This window comes from Elephantulus edwardii, unplaced genomic scaffold (genome assembly GCF_000299155.1).
Source record: "Elephantulus edwardii isolate Elephantulus edwardi_28Jun2011 unplaced genomic scaffold, EleEdw1.0 scaffold00008, whole genome shotgun sequence".
In the NCBI taxonomy this organism is placed as follows: domain Eukaryota; kingdom Metazoa; phylum Chordata; class Mammalia; order Macroscelidea; family Macroscelididae; genus Elephantulus; species Elephantulus edwardii.
In genome coordinates this window covers 35,800,235-35,816,912 of record NW_006399758.1, presented here as the reverse complement: position 1 = coordinate 35,816,912, position 16,678 = coordinate 35,800,235, and the positions used below count along the sequence as shown (strand labels likewise).

Here is a 16,678-nt window from a genome sequence, read left to right as displayed (position 1 = left end):
AGTCTCCAGAGAGACACCGTTGCTCTTGAGTACTTTAGAGAGGTCCCTAACCACAGACTTTCCCATCGCAATACATTTTTTAATTTCCTGGCTGCTGGTGCCAAGAGTGTTGACCATGGAGCCAAGCAAATTGAAGCTGTGAACAATCTCAATCTTTTCACCATCCATCCTGATGCTACCGATTGGTCCAGTGGTGAGAATTTTTGTCTTCTTGACATTGAGCCTCAGTCCATATTGAAGGCTGCAGTCCTTGACCCTCTGCAGTAAGTGCATGAGGTCCTCCTCGGTTTCAGCGAGCAGGGTTGTGTCATCTGCATAACGCAGATTGTTGATAGATCGTCCACCATCCTAACGCTACGCTTCTCCTCATAGATCCCAGACTCTCGGATAATCTGCTCTGCATACAGTTGGCACCACTTAGTTGTTGTGGCTTACACCAAAAACTTAACTCCTCATCATAAATTGCAAGAATAGAAGGGAAAGGTCAACAAAAAGATGTCAAGGAGAGTTTAAAGGCATTTTTAATCTGTTAAGGACTACCACTAAATTAAGAGAAAGCGTTCTCTCCTCACCCCTTAAAGCTGTATAAAATGGTGTTCTAATACCAGTCAGTGCAGGGACAATCAAAGTTAGTCGCCTAAAAAGAAAATCCTCTTCCTGAAGTCTTACAAGGTGTTGGTTTCTTATTACTTTATCGTCAGTTGCAATATCCCCTTGTTCTGTTTGAAGGAATGTTTCCATTTATTAGATATTGTGAGCCAGTTATTTGTGCTTGTTTATCTTTTGATCTCCCAGAATATCCAGAGCTCTGCATGAGAAGTGTTAGCACCTCAAGTACAAATTGGGAAATAAGGACTCAGAGGGATTTAAGGACTTGCTCAAGATCTCCTAGCATGTATATATATCTCCTAGCATATATATAGATATCTATCCCCACTAGCTCTAGATGACTCTAATTCTAGGGACTACACCACTAAGCTTCTGAATCTACTAAAGAAAATAATGCTTTGTCACAATTTTTCTTAAATCCCTGCCATAATCTTCAATAATACATTGTTGTTAAGTGAAAATCAGCATGACACACAATATTGAACGAGTTAACACCTGAATGTAAATTGTTGTTCTATGAAGACTATCAACCATTAAGGAACTTGCATTGTCATTGAAGATACACGTTTTTTTCTGAAAAAGGACATACAGTAAATAGATTCTGCTTTACAAGCCTTATAAACTGTGTCACAACAACTAAGTGTCACTCTTGGAGGAGGAATGTTATCATAAGCAAATGAGTGTGGCCGTGTTCTGAGAAAATTGTATTTGCAGAAGCAGGCAGCCATTAGCTAGCAGCTGCAATTTGAGTAAACAGCTGGTCTAATTGATTATGACAAACCAAATCAGATCCCAGCGAAGTCCTCTCAGACTCATGGTCCTTGACCCTTTGTTGAGTTTCAATACTATAAGTCTTTACAGGAGGAAGCTCCCTATCTTTCTTTAGCATAGTGGCTTGAGGATTTGAACTGTTGACTTTTTGGTTGGCTGCTTAACCAAGGCTTATGGAGGATACAAAATAAAAGCCTATTGTGAACTCAAAAGGGGAAAAAATAGTAGTGTGTCACCATCTGTGGGAACAGACTTCCTCCCAACCAGTTTATCTAGAATGTTTAATTACATTTACTATAAACTTTAATCATACTACAGTGTGTGCTTAAAATGGCTATAAATCCCCTAAGTGTAATTTCCCTTAGATTACATGAACTCTAATAATTGCGTGGTTTAAAAATCAGGAAAGATATGTGTCAGGGTTATATTCTTTCTCCATACCTACTCAATCTGTATGCTGAGCAAAGAGTTCAAGGAACTGGATGATATGAATAAGAATATGGCATCAGGATTGGAAGGAGATTCATCAACCACCTACCTTATGCAGGTGACACAACATGCTTTCAGAAAGTGAAGAAGACTTGAAGCGCTTAGTGCAGAAGATCAAAGAATATCACCTTTTATATGGATTGTATTGTAAAGCCATGAAAAAAATCTTCACAACTGAACCAATAGACTACATATTCTAATGAAGGAAAGATTGAAGTTGTCAACAATTTTATTTTACTTAGAAGCGTATTCAGTACCATAGTAATAGAAGTCAAGTCATTGAAAACCTCCCTTCCCCCCAAAATAGAAACAAAACCACCAAATGTGTGGATTTGGAACATCTACTGTTCAGGACCTCTCCAAAACGCTGAAAAGTAAGGATGCCAGAAAGAGTAGGGTGTGCCTGATCCAAGTCATGATCTAGTAGAATATTTCTTATAGGTCTGAAAGCTGAACAGTGAATATGATGACAGAAGAAGAATCAATGTCTTTAAGTTTTGGTGCTGGTGAAGAGTGCTGAATATGGACAGCCAAAAGAACAAAATTTATCCTAGAGGAAGTACAGGATGCTCCTTAGTGGCAAGGATGATGAAACTTCATCATTGATACTGTGAGCATGTCTTCAAATGGGGATAGATAGGCCTTGAAAGAAGACATCATGCTGCGAAAGGGCAGGGACAGAGAAAGAGAATAAGGTGGATTAGTACAATGACTATAACAATGGGCTCAACATTTCAGGGGTCATGAGGATGGTACAGGAGAGGGCCAAGTTCAGATCTCCTGTTCACAGGCTCACTGTAAGTCAGTCAACTATCTGGCTTGTAACTACACCACTAGCAAAATGCTTTTGCAAAATATTTCTACATTGGATTATTGAATTATTAGTTACTAGTAACTGAGCAGATGCCTTTCTTGATTTTCCTCTTTTTTTTCCTTTACGTTCTCCTTCATTCTCAAGAAAATCACTCAATAGATTCACAAATACTACTTATGATAATATTGTAGTGAAGCTCTGGTCAATTTGACAGTTTGACTCGGCAGCTATAAAAACACTACCAGTTGCAGGACCAACAGCGCATGCTTATTGTTGATTTTTTTTTTCTTTATGTGTCATTGAATCTAGTATGACTCAGTGATCTGACCACAGAGCAAACAACACAGTCCTGTGCCGTCCTCACCATCTCTGCTATACTTAAGACCATTGGGTAGCTACTGTCAGTCCAGCTCCTTGACGACCTTCTTTTTCACTGATCCTCTACTTTTCCAAGCATCAATAAAGTGACTAACAGTTAGCTGCCATTGAATCAGAGCTGACTCTTTGCTGACCTTCCACTTGGTGTTCAGAGACCCATCTTTCTCCCAACAAGCCCCTGGTGGTTCCTAGCTCCTGCTTTGGGTTGGCAGAGCAACTGTCTTCAAAAAAGCTAATTAGCTGGGGACTTGAGGAGGCAAGGAGTTAAAGTAATCAATAGTAAATAATTATAAAAAGCACAATGAATGAGACAATGTATATAACTGCTTGTATAAAAGTGAACAATGGTAGAAATAAATAACACATTAAAAAATAAATTAGCACATAAATTAAACCTTGTAGTTATATTGAGACATGCAACCTGAGCTCACAAAACTTGCTCTTGTTGTTATAGTGAATATAGGAATATTTTATTAAAAGTATGCTGATACACTACATAAAAATATTATAAACAATCATTTTTATGTTACCTCCCTCCCAATGTTACCCATCATAGTCCACATCTCTACAATTCCCTACTGAACCTATTGCACAAAGGGTCTCTGATTACTTAGGAAATAATGAGCAATAAACAGTGGATTAATTAATTCCATTAATTAACAAACGGGGCATGATTAGTTGATAAAATGAAAAGGAAACAGGAAATCATCAATTCTGGAAGCTGAAGCGTGAATAGTGTCTCTCTTCTGGGGTCAACTTGGACCAGTGAGATCAAAAAGGAATTAAAACACTGGAAGTGTACTATATAAATCTTGGTTGTGTCGTTTTAGGCATTTTACTTTCATGAATTATAAAATAAATGAAAGCATTGGGCAGCAATCTCAACCGTTTTTCTGATCTGGAATATCTGAACAGTACAAACATTCCCCTGAAAAATAGTGACAATTCAAGTGTAAAAAGGAGTAGTATGAATCTCAGCCTCTAGACAAGGCACTGCTTTCTCCTTTTAAAAATATTGATTAAAAAGCCATTTAAGCACTCCATTTTTCAACATAGGAGCAGCATTGTATTTGAAAATTAAATATCTACTGCCTCTACTAGTCATCAGCTCCACATGGGTGAGAATGTTTTGTGTTTCTTTCCTCAAAATATTTACCTAGGTTGGTGACTGGCCATAGTAGGCCCTTCATAAACAAATGTTGAATGATTGGTTGGGTAGATGGATGGACTTCATTGAAAACTCAGTGCAGTGGATGATCTCTAAAGACCTCTACAACCCTAAACATTCTTTGTGGTTATTTTTATTTATAAAAGCCTCCTCTGTCTTTCTCTGATTTATTGATTTATTCCTCCTGAATTCTGCTAAGTGCAGTGTCACTAAGCACCAGTTTTTTTTTTCCTCTTGCTTCAGAACACGTCAACCTCCTAGGATATATATTAAACGTCTTCATTCTGTTGTCTGATGCTCTTGTTAGGTGCCATCGAGTACAATTCATAGCAACCCTATGAACAACAGACTTGAATCCTGTCCTATCCTGCGCCCTCTCCTCATCATCTCTGATACGCTTGAACCCATTGCTGCAGTCACTGTGTCAATCCATCTCATTGGAGGTCTTTCTCTCTTTCACTGACCCTCCACCTTTCCAAGCAGGATATGCCTTTCCAAAGAATAGCCTCTCCTAGCAATATGCCCAAAGTATGAGAGATGAAGCTTGCTATCCTTGCCTTCAAGGAGCCGTCTGGCTGCTCCTTTTCCAAGATGTATCTGTTGTTCTTTTGGCAGTATATGGGATATTCAGTATTCTGATAATAAGGAAATGAGAACCCACCTCTCATTTGGGGGGAAAAAAAAAAAACTAAAACAAACCAACACCACCAAGCAAAAGACACAAATGCAACAACACATTTGTCCAATGACTCACAACTACTCCAAAAGTAAAATTAGAAACATAGTCACTTCAACTTTGTCCTGTTAAAATCAGCCCCAACATGATTCAAAATGAATTCTATTTCTTCTCAATATTCATAGAAAATTAAGTGTAAATCTCATAATCTTCATTTATTCCATTAACTTCTAAGCCACAGATATTCCAGTAGGCAAATGTGTACCTACTCAGCTTTATGTGTTGAAAAACTGGTAATTTTTTTTTATGCAACCTTACAGCATATGCTTACTCTTGCATTTTCTATCTTACTTTATTTTTTCCAAAGCCATATAAGCACAATTTTAAATTCCTTGTTGGTGTTCTTAACATGAAACAAAATATTTGCAGATATGTATAAAAATGCATTGATTATTAAAAAGGTTGGTAGTGTTTTTAATTGATGGGAAACATCAACAAATAGTATAGGAAAGTATTCCTAGAATATGTATTTAAAAATAAAACAAATTTATAGGGTAAGAAGAATTTCCTGGAAAAACAATAAGTTCTTTTCTTTTTTTTCCACACATTATCTCTCCTGAGACATCCTGTAAAACATAAACTCTACTTCTATAACGTTTGCTAATGCTACATCCGCCCAGGGCTTCCTAGGGCTGGATAAACCTTGTACGTTCATAGCCAGGCCTGGAAAAAGCATTAGGAACTGCAAAGAAGAGCAAAGGGAAGTATTCTAATGCAAGCTAGAATGTTTCTTCTTGGAAAAAGTGACAACCAGCTGAGTTGAGCTGATAAAAAGCTTTACTCCCAATAGCCAGCCTAAAAGGTTCTGAAAAGAGACACCCTTTCCTAATTAAAAATAAGGTGAAAAGAATGCATGCACTAAGTCACTGAATATAAGAACAGAATAGGCCTTTCTTTCTCTTTTATTGTTTTAGGATTTCCTATTTTAAATGCCAGAGAGATATAAATAAAATATAGAGCAAAGTGTGAAATAGCTCTCTGGAATTTCCATCTCACTGACTCTGGCAGGGAAGTAATCCTGGGTCTTTTGGGCAAAGTTGTTTCTTCATAAACCTTTGAATTAAACAATGGTCCAGGATAAGTTTATATTTTTATAATAACCTTCCCCAGCACACAGTTAAACATAATCACTTAAATTTGATGACCTTTCTGCACAATACGGGAACCTGCCTTTACAAATTTTCAGACTTGCCAGTGGTTATAAAATTTATTTTTATTGCCCTACTAGTAAGTTTCAAGACTAATAATGCCTCACAATATTATGCAGCCTTTATATTGTCTCTGGGTGTGAAATCTTTGATAGTGTGTTTAATTAACTAGTTAATGAGTTGCCTTTGAATGGACTCCACTCGGAGCAATCACGTGTATCAGAACAGATCCATGCTCCATAGACTTTTCAATGACTGATTTTTATGGAAGTAGTTCCCTAGACCTTTCTTCTGTTGTGTACATCTGGATGAACTTGAACCTACAGCCTTTCTGTTAGCAGCCAAGTGTATTAACCATATGTCACCCACTTGCCAATTATATTGGCCACCCAGTGGACCCCTCTTTTGTTGTTAGTCTCAGGTTGAACATGCTTCTTTCTGCCCATGACTGTTTATTGAGCACCTGCTATTTCCTCAGGTATTCTATCAGGTGCTGCAGGAAAACAGTGAGTCAGGGACAAGTTCTGTGCTCAGGAAGCTCACAGCTTGGAGCAGGTAGCCGACTCTGTGATGCATGCTGTGGTCTACACAATAATACAAACGTAAAAACTGAGTACTCTGGAAATGTAAGACGTCCTCCTTGCTCAGAAGGGCAATTCTAATTACTCAGACCACCAGTTTCCAAGAAAGGACGAGAAATGGAATGTAGTATTATTTCAAGAGATCCACAGGAAGAACCTTAAAATAATACACACACGAATTTACCTTTTCCCCCAAGTTGAATGAGCACCATTGAAAGAATTAAACAAAAGAAAGATATAATCAGGTACATGTTTTAGGCGGATCCTATTAGAGCGCTTGTAGGAAATAAATAAAAAGGAGGGGGGAAGGGAGGCAGGGAGACGAGAGGCACAGAAGGGAGAGATGAGCGTGGTCTGCTCAGAGTGCAGGCAGGGCAGGGAGGAATGTGTTGTCAGTAAGGGTGTTCTAAATCCCAGAAAAACCAGCTGAAATCAGTCTGCTCGGTAGTGTTACCAGGCACCACAAATTATCAGAGTTAAAATTCTCTCAAAGTTTCCATTGTATGTGTGGGTCCATATGTATATAAATCGTTCAACTCGGTGTGAGCTGGAACCAACTCATAGCTGACCCTCCGGCTCGTTTCGAAGTGTGTAAATTGCATGGGAAGGAATTGCCCATCTTTCTCACATTGAACAACTGAGGCATTTGGACCACCTGCCTTTTAGCACAAGTCATTACTTGTAGGACACCAAAGTTCCCTGCTCATTTTTTTAACATACTGATAGATGGGAGAGGGAGAACAAGAGCGAGAGGGAGAGGGAGAGGGAGGGGAGGAGAAAGAGAGAGAGAGGGATTTGTTGTTCTGTATTATTGAGTCAGAACCACTAATAAGTGACCCTATAGCAGGTTTTCAGAAGCAATTTAATCACATGGGAAATGGGAGGAGATAGCCCATCTTTTCCCTCAGAGTGGCTGGTGAATTTGAACCATAAGCCTTTGGGATGTCAGTGCAGCTACTTACCACTAGGCCAACTAGATATACGTTGTTGTTGTTAAGTGTTGTTGAGTCGCAGGCAACTCATAGCAAGCCTATGAACGAAAGTCCTGGACAGCTGTATAACTTTCATATAAGGTTCATAGGGTTTCGAGAGGCAAGCTATTGTGGAAGTGGATGCCACTCCTGCTTCCAAAACTAAATATATAGATAGATAAAAAAATATCCTTTCACACTCACATACATAAGTTTCTAACTCTAGTGGGTAATGAGTTGCACTCCCAACCTAAAATTGAGCAGTTCAAAATCCATCAGATTCTCCACAGGAGAAAGATGAACAATCTTTCCGGGTGTGATTTACAGTCTCTGAAGAGCTGATGAAGAGTCATCTGTAAATTGATTTCAATTTAGTAACATATAACAAGAACAGTGTTAAAAAAGGCAAGAGAGTGCTCTTCCCTAGTATTTTCATCTCTTATTGTTTTGCTATAATAAAAAAGATGGGGGGGATGGGAATTTAATACTTGTCAAAAAAGGCTTCTTTAATGACTACACTAAAAATAAGGACATTGTGTAGGGTGAGAAAAGAGTAAGAACAAAATGAATTTATACGACAACAGAGACCAGTGAATATTTGTATAGTAAAAGGAAAGAACTGTTGGAGAAATGTTACATAGGTTATAGTCAGTAAATTAGTAAGTCGATACAAGTGCTTAAAACAGTTGAATGAGTTAACTTTCAGCAGAAATAGGCCTCTAATTCCTAGAGGAAAAGTCCTTGATCTAGATTTGTTTCATTATTTGGAAATTACATGTCTATTTTATGTTTTAAAATTAATTCATCAAATCAAATTGCATTATTTAATAGCTATTCACTAGTTGTATTTTGAAAATTACATTGATGCCATAAGGATAATATTGCTATTAAAATACTGATAAAATCAGTATTGAGTTATTTAGTAATGTAATATGGATACAATGTAAAATAATTTTCAATTAATTGTCTTAGGAGATTTCTTCTAATGAATTCTGACATTAAATTAATCTGTCAAAAAAAAATTAATCTGTCATGCATTTGCATTTCTTTCACACAGGTAACAAATACTGGGTGTTCAAGGATACTACTCTTCAACCTGGTTACCCTCATGACTTGATTACTCTTGGAAGTGGAATTCCTCCTCATGGTATTGATTCAGCCATTTGGTGGGAGGATGTTGGCAAAACCTATTTCTTCAAAGGGGACAGGTCAGTACACATTTGTCCTGAAGGAATTACTTAGCTATTATTTTATCATGGTTTTAGTTAGATACCGTCAAGTCAGTTGACCCTCTAGAGAGATTTCAGAAGCAGTGAATCTCTTGGGAGGAGATTGTCTTTCTTCTGTGGAGCAGCTGGTGCTTTTGAACCGTGTGCATATGAGTTGGAAATTCAACTCCTTGCCGCTAAACCACCAGAGCTCACTACATAGTATAAAAGTTAGCATTTTTAGTCTGCCATGGAGGTATTCTGTTGAATACAAATCTACTTGTATCTCCTTAGATACAACAGGTAATGTATTCAAAGTATTGTCAAGATATATTTTATGTAATATTCAGGAAAAATTTTGTATTTAATTATGAAATTTAGACAATTTTATTTATTCTGCATAAATGTTAAACTAATGTAACTTTGTTATGTTATACTAATGTAACTTTGTTATGAATGTGCACATTTACTCATTTTTCTCCCTCAAAGTGACTGGTAAGTTCAAACCTCTGACCTTTTGGTTGGCAGCCAGTATTTAGCCTACAGCACCATCATGCATTTGTATGTATGTAGTATATAGTTCATTTCCCTGTAATCTTAATATGTCGATAGTATATTTATTGCTGAAAGCACTCTGGTGAGGTAGTGCATAAAATATTGAGCTAGTAAATTAAAAGTTAGCAGTTTGGATCCACCAGCTGCTCTAAGGGGGTGTTATGGACAATCTCCTCCCATAAATATTGATAGTTTAGGAAGCTCTAGGGGAAAAAATTGCTTCGTTGGTATGAGTAAGAACCGGCTTGATGGCAGGGGGGGCGGATGTTTCTGGAATGTGCGTGCATGTGCGTGTGTATCTTAGTTTGAATATTCTTGTTAGTGCTTTTAGTTTAACTGAAACCTTTTTTTAGCATGGATTTTGTGTGTTTTCAGATTCAACAGTACATTTTTACACTTGTCACAAATTAATTGTGAGCATATTGAAAGTAGTTCACTTTAGTCCTGAATTATGTTTAAGAAGTTATTTACATAGATACCATCAAACAGTGTTAAAAACCATAAACTAACCTAACTACCATTGAATCAAATACTTTTGTTTTCTATATGATACTCACCCCATATTATTTTAGCTCTCTTAAAATCTTTTCCTCTTAAAATATTTCTAACGGTATTCAGAAAAATTAAATGTTGTGTATTTTATGGAGACTAATGTGGCACCAGCAGCCAGGAACTTAAAAGATGTATTGCGATGGGAAAGTCTGCTGTTAGGGACCTCTCCAAAGTACTGAAGAGCAGTTTTGTCACTCTGAAGACTAAGGTGCGTCTGCTACAGACCATAGTCTTTGTAATCACTTGTTATGTGTCAGAGAGTCAGACAATGACTAGGGATGATAGAAGGAGAATTGATGCCTTTGAGCTGTGGTGCTGGAGAAGAGTATTGAGTGTACCATGGACTGCTAAGAAAACAAACAGATTTATCCTGGAGAGGGTTAAACCGGGGGGCTTCTTGGAGGCAAGGATTCTGAGGCTTCGTCTAACGTAAGGAGGGACCAGTCCTTGGAGACGGACATCATGTTTGGAAGGGAGGGTGGAGGGACAGCGCAAGAGAGGAAGACCCTCTATGAGATGGATTCATTCAGTGACTTGAGTAATGGGGGTAGGTGTGTCAGAGATACTGAAATTAGCACAGGATAGAGCAGGGTTTAGGGCTGTTGTACAGAAGGACTTTATGAGTCACAGGCGGCTTGGCAGTACATAATAACAGTAACAACATTTTATAGTTAATTGCATTAGGGAAGTCTGCTGTCAGGGACCTCTCCAGGGTACCAAAGTGCATCATCGATATCAGTCTAGAGACTTAAGGTGTGCCTGATCTAGGCTGTGGTCTTCTCAATTACCTGTTATGCATCAGAGAGCTGGATAGTGACCAAAGAGGACAGAAGAATTCACTCCTTTGAGTTATGGTGCTGGTGACGAGTGCTGAATATCACATGAACTACCAAGAAAAACTTACAAGTCTGACCTGGAGAGCATGAATCCAAGCTATTCCTTGGAGGCAAAGATGTTGAGGCTCCATTTCACATAACTTGGACCAGGTTGCCAGGAGAGACTAGTCCTTAGAGAAAGATCTCATTCTTGGAAGAGTGGAGGGACACAGCAGAAGATGACCCTTAATGAGATGGATTGACACAATAACTGAGGTAAAGAAAGTTAATGTGCCCAGGATAGAGCAAAGTTCAGAGCTATTGTGCATAGGGTTGTTATGAGCCATGGTCAACTTGACAGCACATAAGAGCAACAACAACAATTTATAACCACTTCTGGAACTCTGATGGCTCAGTGTTAGGAAGACATTATGCTGCCAACTCAAAGGTACGAATCCACTTGGAGAGTCAGATATGGGTTAGTTCTGCTTCAATGATACATAACATCTACAACTAGTTATACTTTACACCTAACTCACCTTTAGTAAAAAACACTGCCCAAACCAAACCTCAAGTAAATTTGAACTCCAGAGACCCTTGGCCTTGGGTTGAAGGTAGCAGCAGCTTCAAGCCCAAAAGGAGAAAAGGAGGGAGGAGGCGGCCATAATCTCCCAGGTTTGCTTCACCCAGGGTGGCTATGATCCTTTGGCCAGAGAGCATGGTGCTGTGCATGTGGGTGTTGTGTTGTGGTGGTCTCTGGGAAAGGCGACCCTGCCTGCAGGAGCCAGGGAACCCACGCTTGGCCTTGGGTTCAAGGCAGCAGCAGCTTCAAAGCCAATAGGGCCCTTGGGCCTGTGGCCCTCAGGTCAGTCTTTCATTGTTTTTGTTCAGACATTCCTCTAGGTCGTATAGCCCTGTGTACAAGTTGCCATCCCGCAGTCACTTGTGGTTGCTGTGAGGCCAAACACTGAGACACGGATATGTCAGATGTGTTAATGGTTGGCTACCCAATGCGGAGAGAGAGTGGGGTGGAGCTCCCTGATTAAAACAAGTGTGGAAGGAGGAGTGGCATCCACTTCCATAATAGCTTGCCTCCAGAAACCCCATGAACCTGGAGAGATGATGAAAGGCACCCAAGCATCGAGGACTCTCCTTCATAGGGTTGTTATGAGTCACCTGCGACTCGACAGCACTTACCAACAACCAGAGACCCTATGTTGTTGCTATTGTTGTTTAGTACCATGGAGTCAAAATCAACCCATAGCTCACCCCCAGCAGGTACTCATTCAGAGGCTGTTAATTGCACAGGAGGAGATTGCCATTCCTGCATGGGGCAGCTAAAAGATTCAAAGCACTGCAGTGCAATTTCTTACCACGAGGCCACCAGAGCATCCTGAGACCCACTGTTGTTGTTGTGTACCGTAGAGTTGAAACTGACCCATAGCTGACCATCCAGTGGATATTCAGAGGCAACTATCACATGAATGTAAATTGTTCATTCTTCTCCCACGGAACATCTGGTGACCTCAAACCACATCCCTTCAGGATTGTAGCATAGCTTCTTGCCACTAGGCTACCAGAAATTCCTTAGCACAGAGTAAAAGGGCCCTCTATTGTTTCTATGACGTTATATTTGTATACAGTACCTCTGGTAGCCTAATGATTAAGCAGTGTGCTGCCAACCCAAAGATGGGTATTTCAAATCCACCAGCTGTTCCTTGAGAGAAAGAGATGTAATGTCCTCCTACATGACTTATACCCTCTGAAAACTCCCTGTTGAGTCTGCTGTCAGTCACTTCTGACTTGATGGCACTTAACAGCAACAAAAGCAACAATCTTCACAGAAGTACACTGCCACCTCAGAGTGGGAGTAGTTGATGGGTTCAAACCACTGTAACTCCAGGGCTCCAGATAAATACTAAGGCATGCAAAATATATGTAAATTGAATATTCTCTTTCATTAAATAAATATTAAGTAAAAAGTAATAAGCGCTCTGACAGCCTAGGGGCAAAGAAACTGTGCTACAATCCCAAAGGCACACAGTTTGAGGCCACCAACTGCTCTGCAGGAGAAGAATGGGCAAGCTCCTGCCATAAAATTAACTGCCTCTGAAAACAGGCTGGAGATCAACTCTGGGCCGGTTCCCACTCTATGGTATACAATAGTAACAACAAAAACTAATTAATATGAAAAATTAAATTGTGTTTACTACACTGTTGCTAGATGGGTCACAAGGTACCACCTAAGTAACCTTTACTGCTAGGTAGAGAGACGTAGGTACACCTTTTCTTTCCTTTTACACTTGAAGATATGACACTCATACACACATACAGGTGTGAAGGGCAGGCTGTAATGTCCAACAAGATAGTGTTCACTTCACCTTTTAATCTCAGCATAAATAACTATAAAATGTTTTCAACTTTAACCATAAAGTAACTAATTCAGGATATCTTGTTCTTTTTTTCCCCCTAGTTACTGACATGATGATTTATTTGGAATAGATTCATTTCTATTTTGAAAGTAAATCTAGTTTGATTAAGCAATAGTACTTTTCCAGTTTTCCCTTTGGCTCTGATTAACCAAAATACACAATTGCTTTAATGAAAAAGAAAAAGAAAGGGGGGGGAATTAAAACTACCCTTTTGCATAGGTGCACATTTAGACTAATTACATCGTCTAACTTAGACTGTGTTTGTTAATGATGGATTTAGCTCTTACGTGACAAAAACTTAAGAAGGCCTTAACAATTTGCATACCTAATCCCTTTACCTCTGTGTTCTAGTTAATAGACACAGCTCTGTATTAACATGCATGTGGTTTCTGTTGTTGTGATGTAACCCTCCAGTTGGAACAGATGCATAGTTGAGGCGACAGTAGCTTTGCAGAGACAGTCTATTACACACGAGGAGATTGCTCCTCTTTCTCCCCCGCCCTTTGGGCTGCAAGTGCAGCGCTTCACTGCTTAGCCACCAGAGCTCCATTCTGCAAAGAGACAGGAATTGTTTACTTTGCAGTTTATAATTTTTAATTAGAGTTGATTTCAAACACTGAACTTTGTCTTGGAGCAAAGAATAACTCTCTCATCTGCTTCCAAGGATAAAAATGTATACTTTAAAATTTCTTTCATTACCAGATTTCTATATATTGTAGTCTGTATTCTGATGGCAAACTGTTCATGGATTTTAATTCAGTGATGTAAATAAAGCCAAGGCCTTACTAAAATATTTCTTACTAAATTACAAGACAAGAAGCTCCCCTAAACTAAAGGAGGAAATTTTATTGTTAAGAAAAAAAAAACAACAACCAAAACCCCCCAAAAAACAACAAAACAACCAGTCCCCAGCATATCCTACAGAAGTGGCATCCACTTTCTAAACCACATGCCTCTGGAAAATCTATGAACATAGAGTAAAGATGATAATTATAGAACAGAGTTCAGGTCTTTTGTTCATAGAGTTGCCAAGGGTCGCACTTGACTCGACAGCACTTAACAACAATAGCAACAACAACCGGATTCCTGGTGACATGGTGGTTAGGCACTGTTCTGCTGACCAGCAGGCTGTTATTTGAACAAATCACTCTGTCAAGAAGAAGAAACCGTAGTAGTGAGCTCCTATACAGATTAAAACCCTGGAGGGTAGTTTCTTCTTCCTATAGGGCCACTATCTTTGGAATCCTGTGGATGGCAGTGGGATAGCAATATAAAACCTCTCACAATTAAAAACTCCCTGCCATCAAGTTAGAGCACCTGGTAGCTTTAAATGACTGCATTTGTGGTTAGCTACTTAATGCATTACACACAACACTCCAAAATATAAATAAAATACCATATGAAAGGAAATAATGTATCATTTCATTTGTCACATCATTGGGAAATTAAAGCTACAGATTTATGGTATACTCTAAAATAACCTCTTTTTTTTAGTGTTTAATTCCCCAGCTGGTGTTAGTAATACAATATGGTGTTGCTTTTCTTTTAAAGTAAGGTAGGAGCAAAAGGTGAGAAGAAAGAATGAGAACGTTAACGTCTAGAAGTGTGACTAAATTTAGAATTCATAAAACAGCCGTAAAGAGAGGTTCATAGATGGTAATGAAAACTATTTCATTATCAGATTAACCTTTCTATGTCCCTCCACCTGTGCAGGAATTACTTTTGAAATGTTTTTGCTTGTAGAAATATAGCACATGGTGACAAATATATGCTTAGAGAGCAAATATGGGATAACGAAAATCAGTGCAATCAATACACTTAAGTGTTAGGATTTCTAATAATATACAGGTTATGATAAAATAGGAGAAGAGTTCTTTATTCATTTATTTTCTCCTTGAAAAATATACCAAAATGTTTAGAAGTACATTTATATCTTAAGCTCTGTTTAAATAACTGACTTTGTAAATTCTCAAAATATTGTATCTTCCCTGATAAAGTTTACAAAAGAACTCTTACAGAGTCCCTATATTTTAGATATTTCATGAACAGATTACTATAAGAATGTATGATTTATATAATCCTATACATACGACGGTATAGCACTGGTCTGTTTGTTGCTGTACAGAGGTAACTCGTGGTTGCTGTGATGCTGAAGCCTGTGACAGTGATGTGCCAGTCATGGTAATGGCCACCCATGGTGGACAGTGTTGGCTGGAGCTTCCCGACTAAGTCAAGCCTGGAAGCAGGAGCGGCATCCACTTCTGAAATGGCTTGCCTCCGGAAACTCTATGTCCGAAGAATGTTCAGGCTGTTTGTTCATAGGGTCGCTATGAGTCGTCTACGACTCGATGGCACCAAACAACAACAACAACAAACATATGATATTTAATTATATTTATGCTAGATTTAAAAGTGAATAAAAATATTTAAAATTGTCTAACTCAGACATTAAAATCCTACCATCAATCATGAGTGGCAGCATCAGGAAGAATGGTGAAGAGATTGAGATTGTTCACAGCTTTAGTTTGCTTGCCTCCACAGTCAACACTCTTGGCACCAGCAGCCAGGAAATTAAAAAACATATTGCGATGGGAAAGTCTTTAGTTTGAGATCTCTCTAAAGTACTGAAGAGCAAAGATGTCAATCTGGAGGCTAAGGTGCACCTGATACAGGCCATGGTCTTTGTAATCTCTTATTATGCGACAGAGAGCTTCACAATGACTAGGGATGATACAAGAGTTGATGTCTTTGAGCTATGGTGTTGGAGAAGAGTATTGAATGTACTATGGACTGCTAAGAGAATAAACAGGTTCATCCTGGAGAGGGTAAAGCCAGGCTGCTCCTTGGAGGCAAGGATTCTAAAGCTTCGTCTGACATACTTTGGACATGTTGCAAGGAGTGACCAGTCCTCAGAGAGGGACATCATGCTTGGGAGGGTGGAGGGACAGCGCAGGATAGGATGACCCTTTATGAGATGGATTGATTCAGTGACTGGGGTAATCAGGGTGGATGTGTTGGAGACAGTGAAATTGGCACAGGATAGAGCAGGGTTTAATGCTGTTGTACATAGGGTCGTTATGAGTCACAGGCAACTCAACAGCACATAATAACAACAAAAAACAACACCATCAACTCAGTTCCACTCAAAGTAACCCTGTGTTGTTAGGTGCTGTAAAGTTGACTACAATTTATAGCAACTCTATGAACAACAAAGCTGAATTTTTTCCCTATCCTGCCATCCTCACAATCTCTGACATGCTCCCACCCTTTGTGGTGGTACTTCCATCAGTCCATCTCGGTGAAGGTCTTTCCTTTTCTCTGACTCTCCACCTTTCCCAGCATGAGTCTGTCTCCAAGGACAAAATGTGCCCAAAATAAATCTCAAAGATGAAGTTTCACCATCTTCACTCCTAAGAAGCACTCTGGTTGCTCTTCCTTTGGGGCTCACTTG

At 39.0% G+C, this 16,678-nt stretch overlaps 1 protein-coding gene across 1 annotated transcript in view; it reads left to right on the top strand.

Moving 5' to 3' along the window:
* Nucleotides 1-16,678, top strand: part of MMP16 (matrix metallopeptidase 16 (membrane-inserted)) — a 380,069-nt gene that overhangs the window by 345,105 nt on the left and 18,286 nt on the right. The window contains exon 8 of the mRNA XM_006880517.1: nucleotides 8,723-8,873. Within this exon, the coding sequence (XP_006880579.1) occupies nucleotides 8,723-8,873 (151 nt within the window). The remainder of the gene's footprint in view (nucleotides 1-8,722; nucleotides 8,874-16,678) is intronic.